We start from the raw sequence: 12,028 nt of genomic DNA on the forward strand, positions 1-12,028 counted from the left end.
AAATATACCTGTGCTCACTTTAGTAAATATACCTGCACTCACTTAGTAAATATACCTGCACTCACTTTAGTAAATATACCTGCACTCACTTTAGTAAATATACCACGCTCATTTTAATAAATATACCTGCACTCACTTTAGTAAATATACCTGCGCTCACTTTAGTAAATATACCACGCTCATTTTAATAAATATACCGCGCTCACTTTAGTAAATATACCTGTGCTCACTTTAGTAAATATACCTGCACTCACTTTAGTAAATATACCTGCGCTCACTTTAGTAAATATACCTGCGCTCATTTTAGTAAATATACCTGCGCTCATTTTAGTAAATATACCTGCGCTCATTTTAGTAAATATACCTGCTCTCATTTTAGTAAATATACCGCGCTCATTTTAGTAAATATACCTGCACTCACTTTAGTAAATATACCTGCGCACACTTTAGTAAATATACCTGCACTCACTTTAGTAAATATACCTGCGCTCATTTTAGTAAATATACCTGCGCTCATTTTAGTAAATATACCTGCGCTCATTTTAGTAAATATACCTGCTCTCATTTTAGTAAATATACCGCGCTCATTTTAGTAAATATACCTGCACTCACTTTAGTAAATATACCACGCTCATTTTAATAAATGTACCTGCACTCACTTTAGTAAATATACCACGCTCATTTTAATAAATATACCTGTACTCACTTTAGTAAATATACCACGCTCATATACCACGCTCATTTTAGTAAATATACCTGCACTCACTTTAGTAAATATACCACGCTCATTTTAGTAAATATACCAGCACTCACTTTAGTAAATATACCACGCTCATTTTAATAAATATACCTGTACTCACTTTAGTAAATATACCACGCTCACTTTAGTAAATATACCTGCACTCACTTTAGTAAATATACCACGCTCATTTTAATAAATATACCTGCACTCACTTTAGTAAATATACGTGCACTCACTTTAGTAAATATACCTGTGCTCACTTTAGTAAATATACCTGCACTCACTTTAGTAAATATACCACGCTCATTTTAATAAATATACCTGCACTCACTTTAGTAAATATACCACGCTCATTTTAATAAATATACCTGCACTCACTTTAGTAAATATACCTGCACTCACTTTAGTAAATATACCTGCACTCACTTTAGTAAATATACCACGCTCATTTTAATAAATATACCTGCGCTCATTTTAATAAATATAGCGCGCTCATTTTAGTAAATATACCTGCACTCACTTTAGTAAATATACCACGCTCATTTTAATAAATATACCTGCACTCACTTTAGTAAATATACCACGCTCATTTTAATAAATATACCTGCACTCACTTTAGTAAATATACCTGCACTCACTTTAGTAAATATACCACGCTCATTTTAATAAATATACCTGCACTCACTTTAGTAAATATACCACGCTCATTTTAATAAATATACCTGCACTCACTTTAGTAAATATACCTGCGCTCACTTTAGTAAATATACCACGCTCATTTTAATAAATATACCGCGCTCACTTTAGTAAATATACCTGTGCTCACTTTAGTAAATATACCTGCACTCACTTTAGTAAATATACCTGCACTCACTTTAGTAAATATACCACGCTCATTTTAATAAATATACCTGCACTCACTTTAGTAAATATACCTGCGCTCACTTTAGTAAATATACCACGCTCATTTTAATAAATATACCGCGCTCACTTTAGTAAATATACCTGTGCTCACTTTAGTAAATATACCTGCACTCACTTTAGTAAATATACCTGCGCTCACTTTAGTAAATATACCACGCTCATTTTAGTAAATATACCTGCACTCACTTTAGTAAATATACCTGCGCTCATTTTAATAAATATACCGCACTCACTTTTGTAAATATACCTGTGCTCACTTTAGTAAATATACCACGCTCATTTTAATAAATATACCTGCGCTCACTTTAGTAAATATACCTGCACTCACTTTAGTAAATATACCTGCACTCACTTTAGTAAATATACCTGTGCTCACTTTAGTAAATATACCGCGCTCACTTTAGTAAATATACCTGCGCTCACTTTATTAAATATACCTGCGCTCACTTTAGTAAATATACCTGCGCTCACTTTAGTAAATATACCTGCGCTCACTTTAGTAAATATACCTGCACTCACTTTAGTAAATATACCTGCACTCACTTTAGTAAATATACCTGCGCTCACTTTAGTAAATATAGCTGCGCTCACTTTAGTAAATATAGCTGCGCTCACTTTAGTAAATATACCTGCGCACACTTTAGTAAATATACCTGCGCTCACTTTAGTAAATATACCTGCGCTCACTTTAGTAAATATACCTGCGCTCACTTTAGTAAATATACCTGCGCTCACTTTAGTAAATATAGCTGCGCTCACTTTAGTAAATATACCTGCGCTCACTTTAGTAAATATACCTGCGCACACTTTAGTAAATATACCTGCGCTCACTTTAGTAAATATACCTGCGCTCACTTTAGTAAATATACCTGTGCTCACTTTAGTAAATATACCTGCGCTCACTTTAGTAAATATACCTGCGCTCACTTTAGTAAATATACCTGCACTCACTTTAGTAAATATACCACGCTCATTTTGGTAAATATACCTGCGCTCACTTTAGTAAATATATAACTGCGCTCGCTTTAGTAAATATACCTGCGCTCACTTTAGTAAATATACCTGTGCTCACTTTAGTAAATATACCACGCTCATTTTAATAAATATACCGCGCTCACATGACTGCCTCCTCCTATTGCTGCGCCCTATTTAAGTCTGCACCTGAGACCAACACATCATGGGAACAAAGTGGTTCTTTACCTCCCTGTGATCTCACTCACCAGCTTATCTATAGTCCAAGCCTGTGAGTTATCCCTGATTCCAGCCTGCATAGTATTCGGAGGCCTCCTGGGCATTACATAGACTTTCCTAGTGCTTCATGTGCCAAGTCTTCAGCCTACAGTGATCCCGTCTTCTAGCCATTCCCCTGAGTACAACTCTCTTATTGCCGGTTCTATTGGACTTTATCTTCCCAGTACTTCAGGTGACTTTCTGCTCTGCATTCCATTGCCCATACTCACTATACCATCAGTACCACTATGGATGGGGGTTGTTGCCCTGTGAGTCCTCTCCTAGAGTGTTAGGGTTTGTGCCGAGTTTCTGCTGCAGCGTTCATTCAGGTTATTGGGGACTGGCTGCTGCACATAGATTACTCTTTCAGGGTGAAGGCTCCAGTCACCCAGCTCTGGCAATTGGTTTGCAGCATCTGTTAACAGATTCCAGGGGGGCTACCGAATACCTGAATTACTCGTTGCTCTATCCCCTGAGATTTCAAACACTGGTTCCAGCTTCTTATCCCTATATTCAGGGTAAGGGGTTTGAATTCCACTCAGTTGGTTCCAGGGGCAGACAGGGAGTCTGACAGGTGTCACTGACCTTTCTAAAGGGCAACAGGCATTTACCACATTGCTCTGACTCTCACCCATGATTCAACCTCCACTATTCTGCTAAAATCCATCAGCCCAGTCCCCGGGACCTCACTCAGGGCCCGATTCAACTTGAATCACAGTTTCTAATATGCACACAATCGCGCGTGCGCAACCAGCCGCTGCAGTCGGAACTGCGATCGCAATGGTGATGCATATCATCACAGAGTGATTGACAGGAAGTGCCATTTATGGGTGGTAACAGGGGGGTGGTCGGGGGAACGCAGGCGTGCCAGTGCGTTTCAACGGTGTTGCAGGGGTGTGCATAAATTATCCACTGCAATTTCATACAGGGCAGTCGCGGGGTGGGTTGGGGGGCGATCACGGGGGGCGTGGCTTTGCGGTAGCCGGTCGGCACATGCGCGGGCACTTATCACGGTATTTTTTGCAAAAAATATTGTGATAAGTGTGCGGAGTGTATTCGCAGGGACAGAGCTTTATCGCAAGCTCTGTCCCTACAAGGGATTTTTAGTAAATCCCTGTGATATTGTCTGAATTCCCATTGTGGATTGTAGTAAATACAGCCCTAAGAGAGATTAGTCTTTCAGACAGTGAGCTTAAAAGGACAGGATCATCTTTCCCATGTGTTCCAGCTATTTTGGGGAATGCATTAAAAACCTGTAAATCTTCAACAACAGACTATGGGGGAGAGATATAGTGTAGAGGGATAAAGTACTAACCAATCAGCTCCTAAATATCAGTAAGTGATTGCTTGGTACGTTCTCTCTCTCCAAGCTTTGATAAATGTCCCCCTTAGTTCTAACCTCTCTCAGGTGCTCACCATACATATATGAGAGCCTAAAGGTGCCCATACACGGGACGATTTTTGACACGATTTTGGCAGTTTCTATAGGTTGGACAGACCAATCGTTTATAAATAGATGTATTTTGAGTCTTCTGCGACCCCGATGCGCGTCCCGCCATCATCTAGTTGGATCGCAGATCAAATGGTTTTGCAGAGAGATCCCAACCAATCGTGTACGATGTGACACACTTCTATGCATCTTATAGCTGATTGGCTGGGACATTAAGGGTCTATTTACTAAGTTTTGTTAGGAGATAAAGTGATCGGAGATAAGGTACCAGCCAATCAGCTCCTGCCATCTCACAGGCTGTGTTTGAAAAATTACAGAAGCTGATTGCCTGATACCGTATCACCGTTCACTTTATCTCCTAACAAAGCTTAGTAAATAGACCCCTTTATCTCCGCACACACCTCAACAAAGCGCCCTGTTCTGTCGCAAGGTGAGACTAGTGCAAAATGTCACTGTAACCTCTTCTTATGATGTTTCTGTGCAATAAGCTGACACTAAAGTGAGAGGAAGAATCGTTCACTTACTGATATAGAAACTAAGCGCTCTGTGTGTGGCGCTTTCTCTAGTATCACACAGTCTTGAGGAGCTAAAAGTTCTTATTGTCAACTTATATTTTCCAGGCTCATTCAGAATGGTGACAAATCCATGTGTGTTTTCATCTACAGTAGATATTTCTGTTGTGTTTCCTACATTAAGAGAAAACAATAGAAAACAGAGAAAAAAAATACAATTTAATTTCACTAAATATTTGTAAAAAGACAAAAAGCAGGTGACAGGAATGAAAAGGCTACAAATCCAAGTTATGTTTTTGAATTGTATTATTACGTAATAAAGAATTTACCAATATATTACTTGTATTTAAGAAGTGCGATTGTGGGGCGTTACATACATAGAAGAGGAAGGGTCACCCTGGAGCATTGCTGAGAAAACCACCCAAATATTTATTTAATGTTAATGTTATTATGATTATTATTTAGAAACAGAGCCAGCTCCAGTTCATATCAGAACATACAATGAGGCTGCAGACATGCTTCTCTATAACATCCCTATAACATCCCTATAACATGTCTATAACATCCCTATAACATCCCTATAACATACCTATAACATGTCTATAACATGTCTATAACTTCCCTATAACATCCCTATAACATCCCTAGAACATCCCTATAACATCCCTATAACATGTCTATAACATCCCTATAACATGTCTATAACATCCCTATAACATCCCTATAACATCCTTATAACTTCCCTATAACATCTCTATAACATCCCTATAACTTCCCTATAAAATCCCTATAACATCCCTATAACATCCCTATAACATCTCTATAACATCCCTATAACATCCCTATAACATCCCTATAACATCCCTATAACATCTCTATAACATCCCTATAACATCCCTATAACATCCCTATAACTTCTCTATAACTTCCCTATAACATCCCTATAACATCTCTATAACATCTCTATAACATCCCTATAACATCCCTATAACATCTCTATAACATGTCTTTAACATGTCTATAACATCCCTATAACATCTCTATAACATCTCTATAACATCCCTATAACATGTCTATAACATCTCTATAACATCCCTATAACATCTCTATAACATGTCTATAACATGTCTATAACATCCCTATAACATGTCTATAACATCCCTATAACATGTCTATAACATGTCTATAACATCCCTATAACATGTCTATAACATCCCTATAACATCCCTATAACATCCCTATAACATGTCTATAACATGTCTATAACATCCCTATAACATCCCTATAACATTCCTATAACATCCCTATAACATCCCTATAACATCCCTATAACATCTCTATAACATCCCTATAACATCCCAATAACATCCCTATAACATCTCTATAACATCCCTATAACATCCCTATAACATCTCTATAACATCTCTATAACATCTCTATAACATCCCTATAACATCTCTATAACATCTCTATAACATCCCTATAACATCCCTATAACATGTCTATAACATCCCTATAACATCCCTATAACATCTCTATAACATCCCTATAACATCTCTATAACATCCCTATAACATCCCTATAACATCCCTATAACATCTGTATAACATCCCTATAACATCTCTATAACATCCCTATAACATCCCTATAACATGTGTATAACATCCCTATAACATGTGTATAACATCCCTATAACATCCCTATAACATGTATATAACATGTCTATAACATCCCTATAACATCCTTATAACATCCCTATAACATCTCTATAACATCCCTATAACTTCCCTATAACATCCCTATAACATCCCTATAACATCCCTATAACATCTCTATAACATCCCTATAACATCTCTATAACATCTCTATAACATCCCTATAACATCCCTATAACATCCCTATAACATCCCTATAACATGTGTATAACATCCCTATAACATCCCTATAACATCCCTATAACATCCCTATAACATCTCTATAACATCCCTATAACATGTCTATAACATCCCTATAACATGTCTATAACATGTCTATAACATCCCTATAACATCCCTATAACATCTCTATAACATCCCTATAACATCCCTATAACATCCCTATAACATCCCTATAACATCTCTATAACATCCCTATAACATGTCTATAACATGTCTATAACATGTCTATAACATCTCTATAACATCCCTATAACATCCCTATAACATCCCTATAACATGTCTATAACATCCCTATAACATCCCTATAACATCCCTATAACATCTCTATAACATCCCTATAACATCTCTATAACATCCCTATAACATGTCTATAACATGTCTATAACATCCCTATAACATCCCTATAACATCCCTATAACATTCCTATAACATCCCTATAACATCCCTATAACATCCCTATAACATCTCTATAACATCCCTATAACATCCCTATAACATCCCTATAACATCCCTATAACATCCCTATAACATCCCTATAACATCCCTATAACATCTCTATAACATCCCTATAACATCCCTATAACATCTCTATAACATCCCTATAACATCCCTATAACATCCCTATAACATCTCTATAACTTCCCTATAACATCCCTATAACATCCCTATAACATCCCTATAACATCCCTATAACATCCCTATAACATCTCTATAACATGTCTATAACATGTCTATAACATCCCTATAACATCTCTATAACATCTCTATAACATCCCTATAACATGTCTATAAAATCTCTATAACATCCCTATAACATCTCTATAACATGTCTATAACATCCCTATAACATCCCTATAACATGTCTATAACATCCCTATAACATCCCTATAACATGTCTATAACATCCCTATAACATCCCTATAACATGTCTATAACATCCCTATAACATCCCTATAACATCCCTATAACATGTCTATAACATCCCTATAACATCCCTATAACATCCCTATAACATCTCTATAACATCCCTATAACATCCCTATAACATCCCTATAACATCCCTATAACATCTCTATAACATCCCTATAACATCCCTATAACATCCCTATAACATCTCTATAACATCCCTATAACATCCCTATAACATCTCTATAACATCCCTATAACATCTCTATAACATCTCTATAACATCCCTATAACATCCCTATAACATCCCTATAACATCCCTATAACATGTCTATAACATGTCTATAACATCCCTATAACATCCCTATAACATCCCTATAACATCCCTATAACATCTCTATAACTTCCCTATAACATCCCTATAACATCCCTATAACATCCCTATAACATCCCTATAACATCCCTATAACATCCCTATAACATGTGTATAACATCCCTATAACATCCCTATAACATTCCTATAACATGTCTATAACATCCCTATAACATCCCTATAACATGTCTATAACATCTCTATAACTTCCCTATAACATCCCTATAACATCCCTATAACATCCCTATAACATGTGTATAACATCCCTATAACATGTCTATAACATCCCTATAACATCCCTATAACATCCCTATAACATCCCTATAACATCCCTATAACATCTCTATAACATCTCTATAACATCCCTATAACATGTGTATAACATCCCTATAACATCCCTATAACATCTCTATAACATCCCTATAACATCCCTATAACATCCCTATAACATGTCTATAACATCCCTATAACATCCCTATAACATGTCTATAACATCCCTATAACATCCCTATAACATCCCTATAACATGTCTATAACATGTCTATAACATCCCTATAACATCCCTATAACATCCCTATAACATCCCTATAACATCCCTATAACATCCCTATAACATGTCTATAACATCTCTATAACATCCCTATAACATCCCTATAACATCTCTATAACATCCCTATAACATCTCTATAACATCCCTATAACATCTCTATAACATCCCTATAACATCTCTATAACATCTCTATAACATCTCTATAACATCCCTATAACATCCCTATAACATCCCTATAACATCCCTATAACATGTCTATAACATGTCTATAACATCCCTATAACATCCCTATAACATCCCTATAACATGTCTATAACATCTCTATAACTTCCCTATAACATCCCTATAACATCCCTATAACATCCCTATAACATCCCTATAACATGTCTATAACATCCCTATAACATCCCTATAACATCCCTATAACATGTGTATAACATCCCTATAACATCCCTATAACATTCCTATAACATGTCTATAACATCCCTATAACATTCCTATAACATGTCTATAACATCCCTATAACATCTCTATAACATCCCTATAACATCCCTATAACATCCCTATAACATCCCTATAACATCCCTATAACATCCCTATAACATGTGTATAACATCCCTATAACATGTCTATAACATCCCTATAACATCCCTATAACATCCCTATAACATCCCTATAACATCCCTATAACATCCCTATAACATCTCTATAACATCTCTATAACATCCCTATAACATGTGTATAACATCCCTATAACATCCCTATAACATGTCTATAACATCCCTATATAATGTCTATTGTGAGTGGCTAGAAATATATTTACATAATAGTGATTTCCCTATATAACATATTATTGAGGCTGATTCTGAGGTGCAGGCAGCAGGGTCTATTGGTGGTCGCCCGTCTGCCGTTTCCTTGTGTAACGCTCCCACTGAACAGACCACAGTGAGCCACCGTCCATCACTTTCCAGCACCTTTGTGCATATACACCGTGTAACCAATGGCCTGAGACAGACATGCGCCATTACAGCTCTGCAGTATTTTCCCTTGCGTTGCTGTGCTATGGGTCTCCTCCTATTCACCAGACCCTCCTGTGATGGCTAGCACCAGGCTTGGACTGGCCCACAAGGGTACAGGGGAAATCCCCAGTGGGCCCTACTGCCTCTAGGGATCAGGATTCAGACTGTTCACTTGAATTATACATTATACATATGTTATAGTACATTACACTGCACAGGACTATGGTGTATATTCTACAATGCATTGCTGTTATTAATCTGGTAAGTAATCATGCATGGACTAGCAGTATTTTTTTTTTTAAAGGGGCCCCTAAGTATGGGCTCCTATTACCCCCTGGTGGGCCCTTCATACCCCAGTCCGACAACGGCTAGCACTCCTTTCACTCCCAGGAGCCACCGCAGTGAGCGGAACAGCACTACTACTACTTGCAGCAGAGCCACAGTTGCAACCTACCCCAACCAGGAGGTCGCGGACTCAGGGCCTGATTCAGAGCCGGACGCCCTGACCAGAGCGCTCGCTCTGAATCAGGGCCCTCCTACCTAAAATTGGAGCGGCCTCCTGGCCGCTCGCATAGCTGTGGGTGACCACCCACAGCTTATGCGAGCGGCCAAAAAGATGGTCGCGACAAGACCCTGCGGTAGGGTCTCGCTGCCGCAAGTCCAGGAATGCTTTTGGCTCTATCAGAGCCAAAAGCACTCCCACTGACATCACTAGTGATGTCAGTGGGGCCGGCCCCAGATGATAGGCGTTCCCATGGGAACGCCTCCGTCTGGGCAGCAACGCCCCCGGCACGCCCACCAAAGGGGTCGTGCTGTCCTCACCATCGACAGCACGCCCCCTTTGGTACGAGACCCATAGTGACAGCTTGGCTGTCGCTATGCGGGTCTCGCGCATGCGCACGACGGAGCTCCCTCCGTCGTGCGCATGTGCACTAGGGCACCATCGACCCGCTTGCGAGCGGGTCTGAATTAGGCCCTCAGTTTGGAAGCAGAGACTGCTGCGGTGCACATGCCATCTACCTTTATCAGTGGTGGCGGCTGTGAAACTCCTATGGTGTAATTATTCCCACTGGATGCATGACATTGCCAGGGGTCTCTGGGGGGGGGGTACCTTTGATCTTCCGCAGTGTTCCTGTTATCTCCTTTCTCTTTCATTTGTTTTAAATATTATATTCTTATTGAAAATTTACATAACATAAATACTGTACATACTATACAGATACAGTAAAGGAGATAAAAAAACTCATCAATATCCAGACAGTAAGGGGGAGAGTTTATTAAGTGAGATTTTTTGGAAGCGGAGATGAGATTTTTTGGACCTGACGTTGTATATAAAAGATTATACCATCTAGACGAAGAATTATACAAAACCTACAGACTCAAATAGCTATATTCCTTTTTGTAGTCAACATCACCCTAATTGACTAAAGAGGTTTCCGAAGGGCCAGTTTTTGAGACTTTAACGAAATTGCAGTGAAGAAAGCACTTTATAAAGAACAAGTGAATTCCTCAGTAAAGGTTATTCCAAGGATATTATAGAAAAAGCGGAAAAAGAGGTTGATGTAATTGAAAGAACTGAAGTTTTAAGACAAAAAAACAAAAAGAAATGATGACATTTCAGAATGGGCATTTTTATCTGATTTTGGATCAAACTACAGAGATCAAGAAAGAATTATAAAAAAACATTGGGATTTATTATTAAGAGATCCGGTTTTAAAAGAAATCTTACCCAGTCATCCAAAGTTCATATATAGAAGAGGAATTCATTTGAAGAATCAAGTTGTACGCAGTTCCTTACAGTTTGATTCCCCAAATCCAATAAGATCTAAAGGGTTTCACCGCTGTGGTACCTGCAGGACAGTGACCTTAAAAGCATCTAAAACCACCAAATTTACCGTGAAAGGCTCTAGTTATGAGATAAACGATTTTATCACATGCCACACAACTAATGTGATATATCTCTTGGAATGTGACTGCGGTCTTATATATATATATACAGGGAAAACAAGAAGAGCTTTAAAAACATGGAGAGCAGAGCACATTCGGAATATAATAAAGGCCGGATAAGCCAGACACTGTCAGAACATCACAAGTGCTCACATCCACTATTGTGCGTTTTATAGGGATACAGCAAGTTAGATCTAATTGGAGAGACCGTGATGTGGGGGGGAATTTAGCCAGATGTGAGATGGATTATTAAATTGAGGAGTTAAACACCAGAGGGCTTGAATTCAGATTTTGAATTAAAGTGGTTTTTAAATTAGTGTATTATTTATTTTAATGTTTTTAATATGTATTTATTGCACACATGTACTTTATAGGTCTTATACCTTCCCTATGGTGGTGGACTTCCCAATTATTGGAATGTCTAATAGTTTGGAACAT

The 12,028-nt window shown here is 38.0% G+C and overlaps 1 protein-coding gene across 4 annotated transcripts in view; it reads right to left on the bottom strand.

The window, feature by feature from the left end:
- PTPRO (protein tyrosine phosphatase receptor type O) overlaps positions 1–12,028 on the bottom strand; it is a 640,592-nt gene that overhangs the window by 469,730 nt on the left and 158,834 nt on the right. For all 4 annotated transcript variants that reach the window (XM_088461537.1, XM_088461535.1, XM_088461536.1 and 1 more), the window contains exon 6: positions 4,871–5,032. In XM_088461537.1, the coding sequence (XP_088317663.1) occupies positions 4,871–5,032 (162 nt within the window). The remainder of the gene's footprint in view (positions 1–4,870; positions 5,033–12,028) is intronic.

Source organism: Taudactylus pleione, unplaced genomic scaffold (assembly GCF_031769625.1).
Source record: "Taudactylus pleione unplaced genomic scaffold, aTauple2 ptg001061l, whole genome shotgun sequence".
NCBI classification, from domain to species: domain Eukaryota; kingdom Metazoa; phylum Chordata; class Amphibia; order Anura; family Myobatrachidae; genus Taudactylus; species Taudactylus pleione.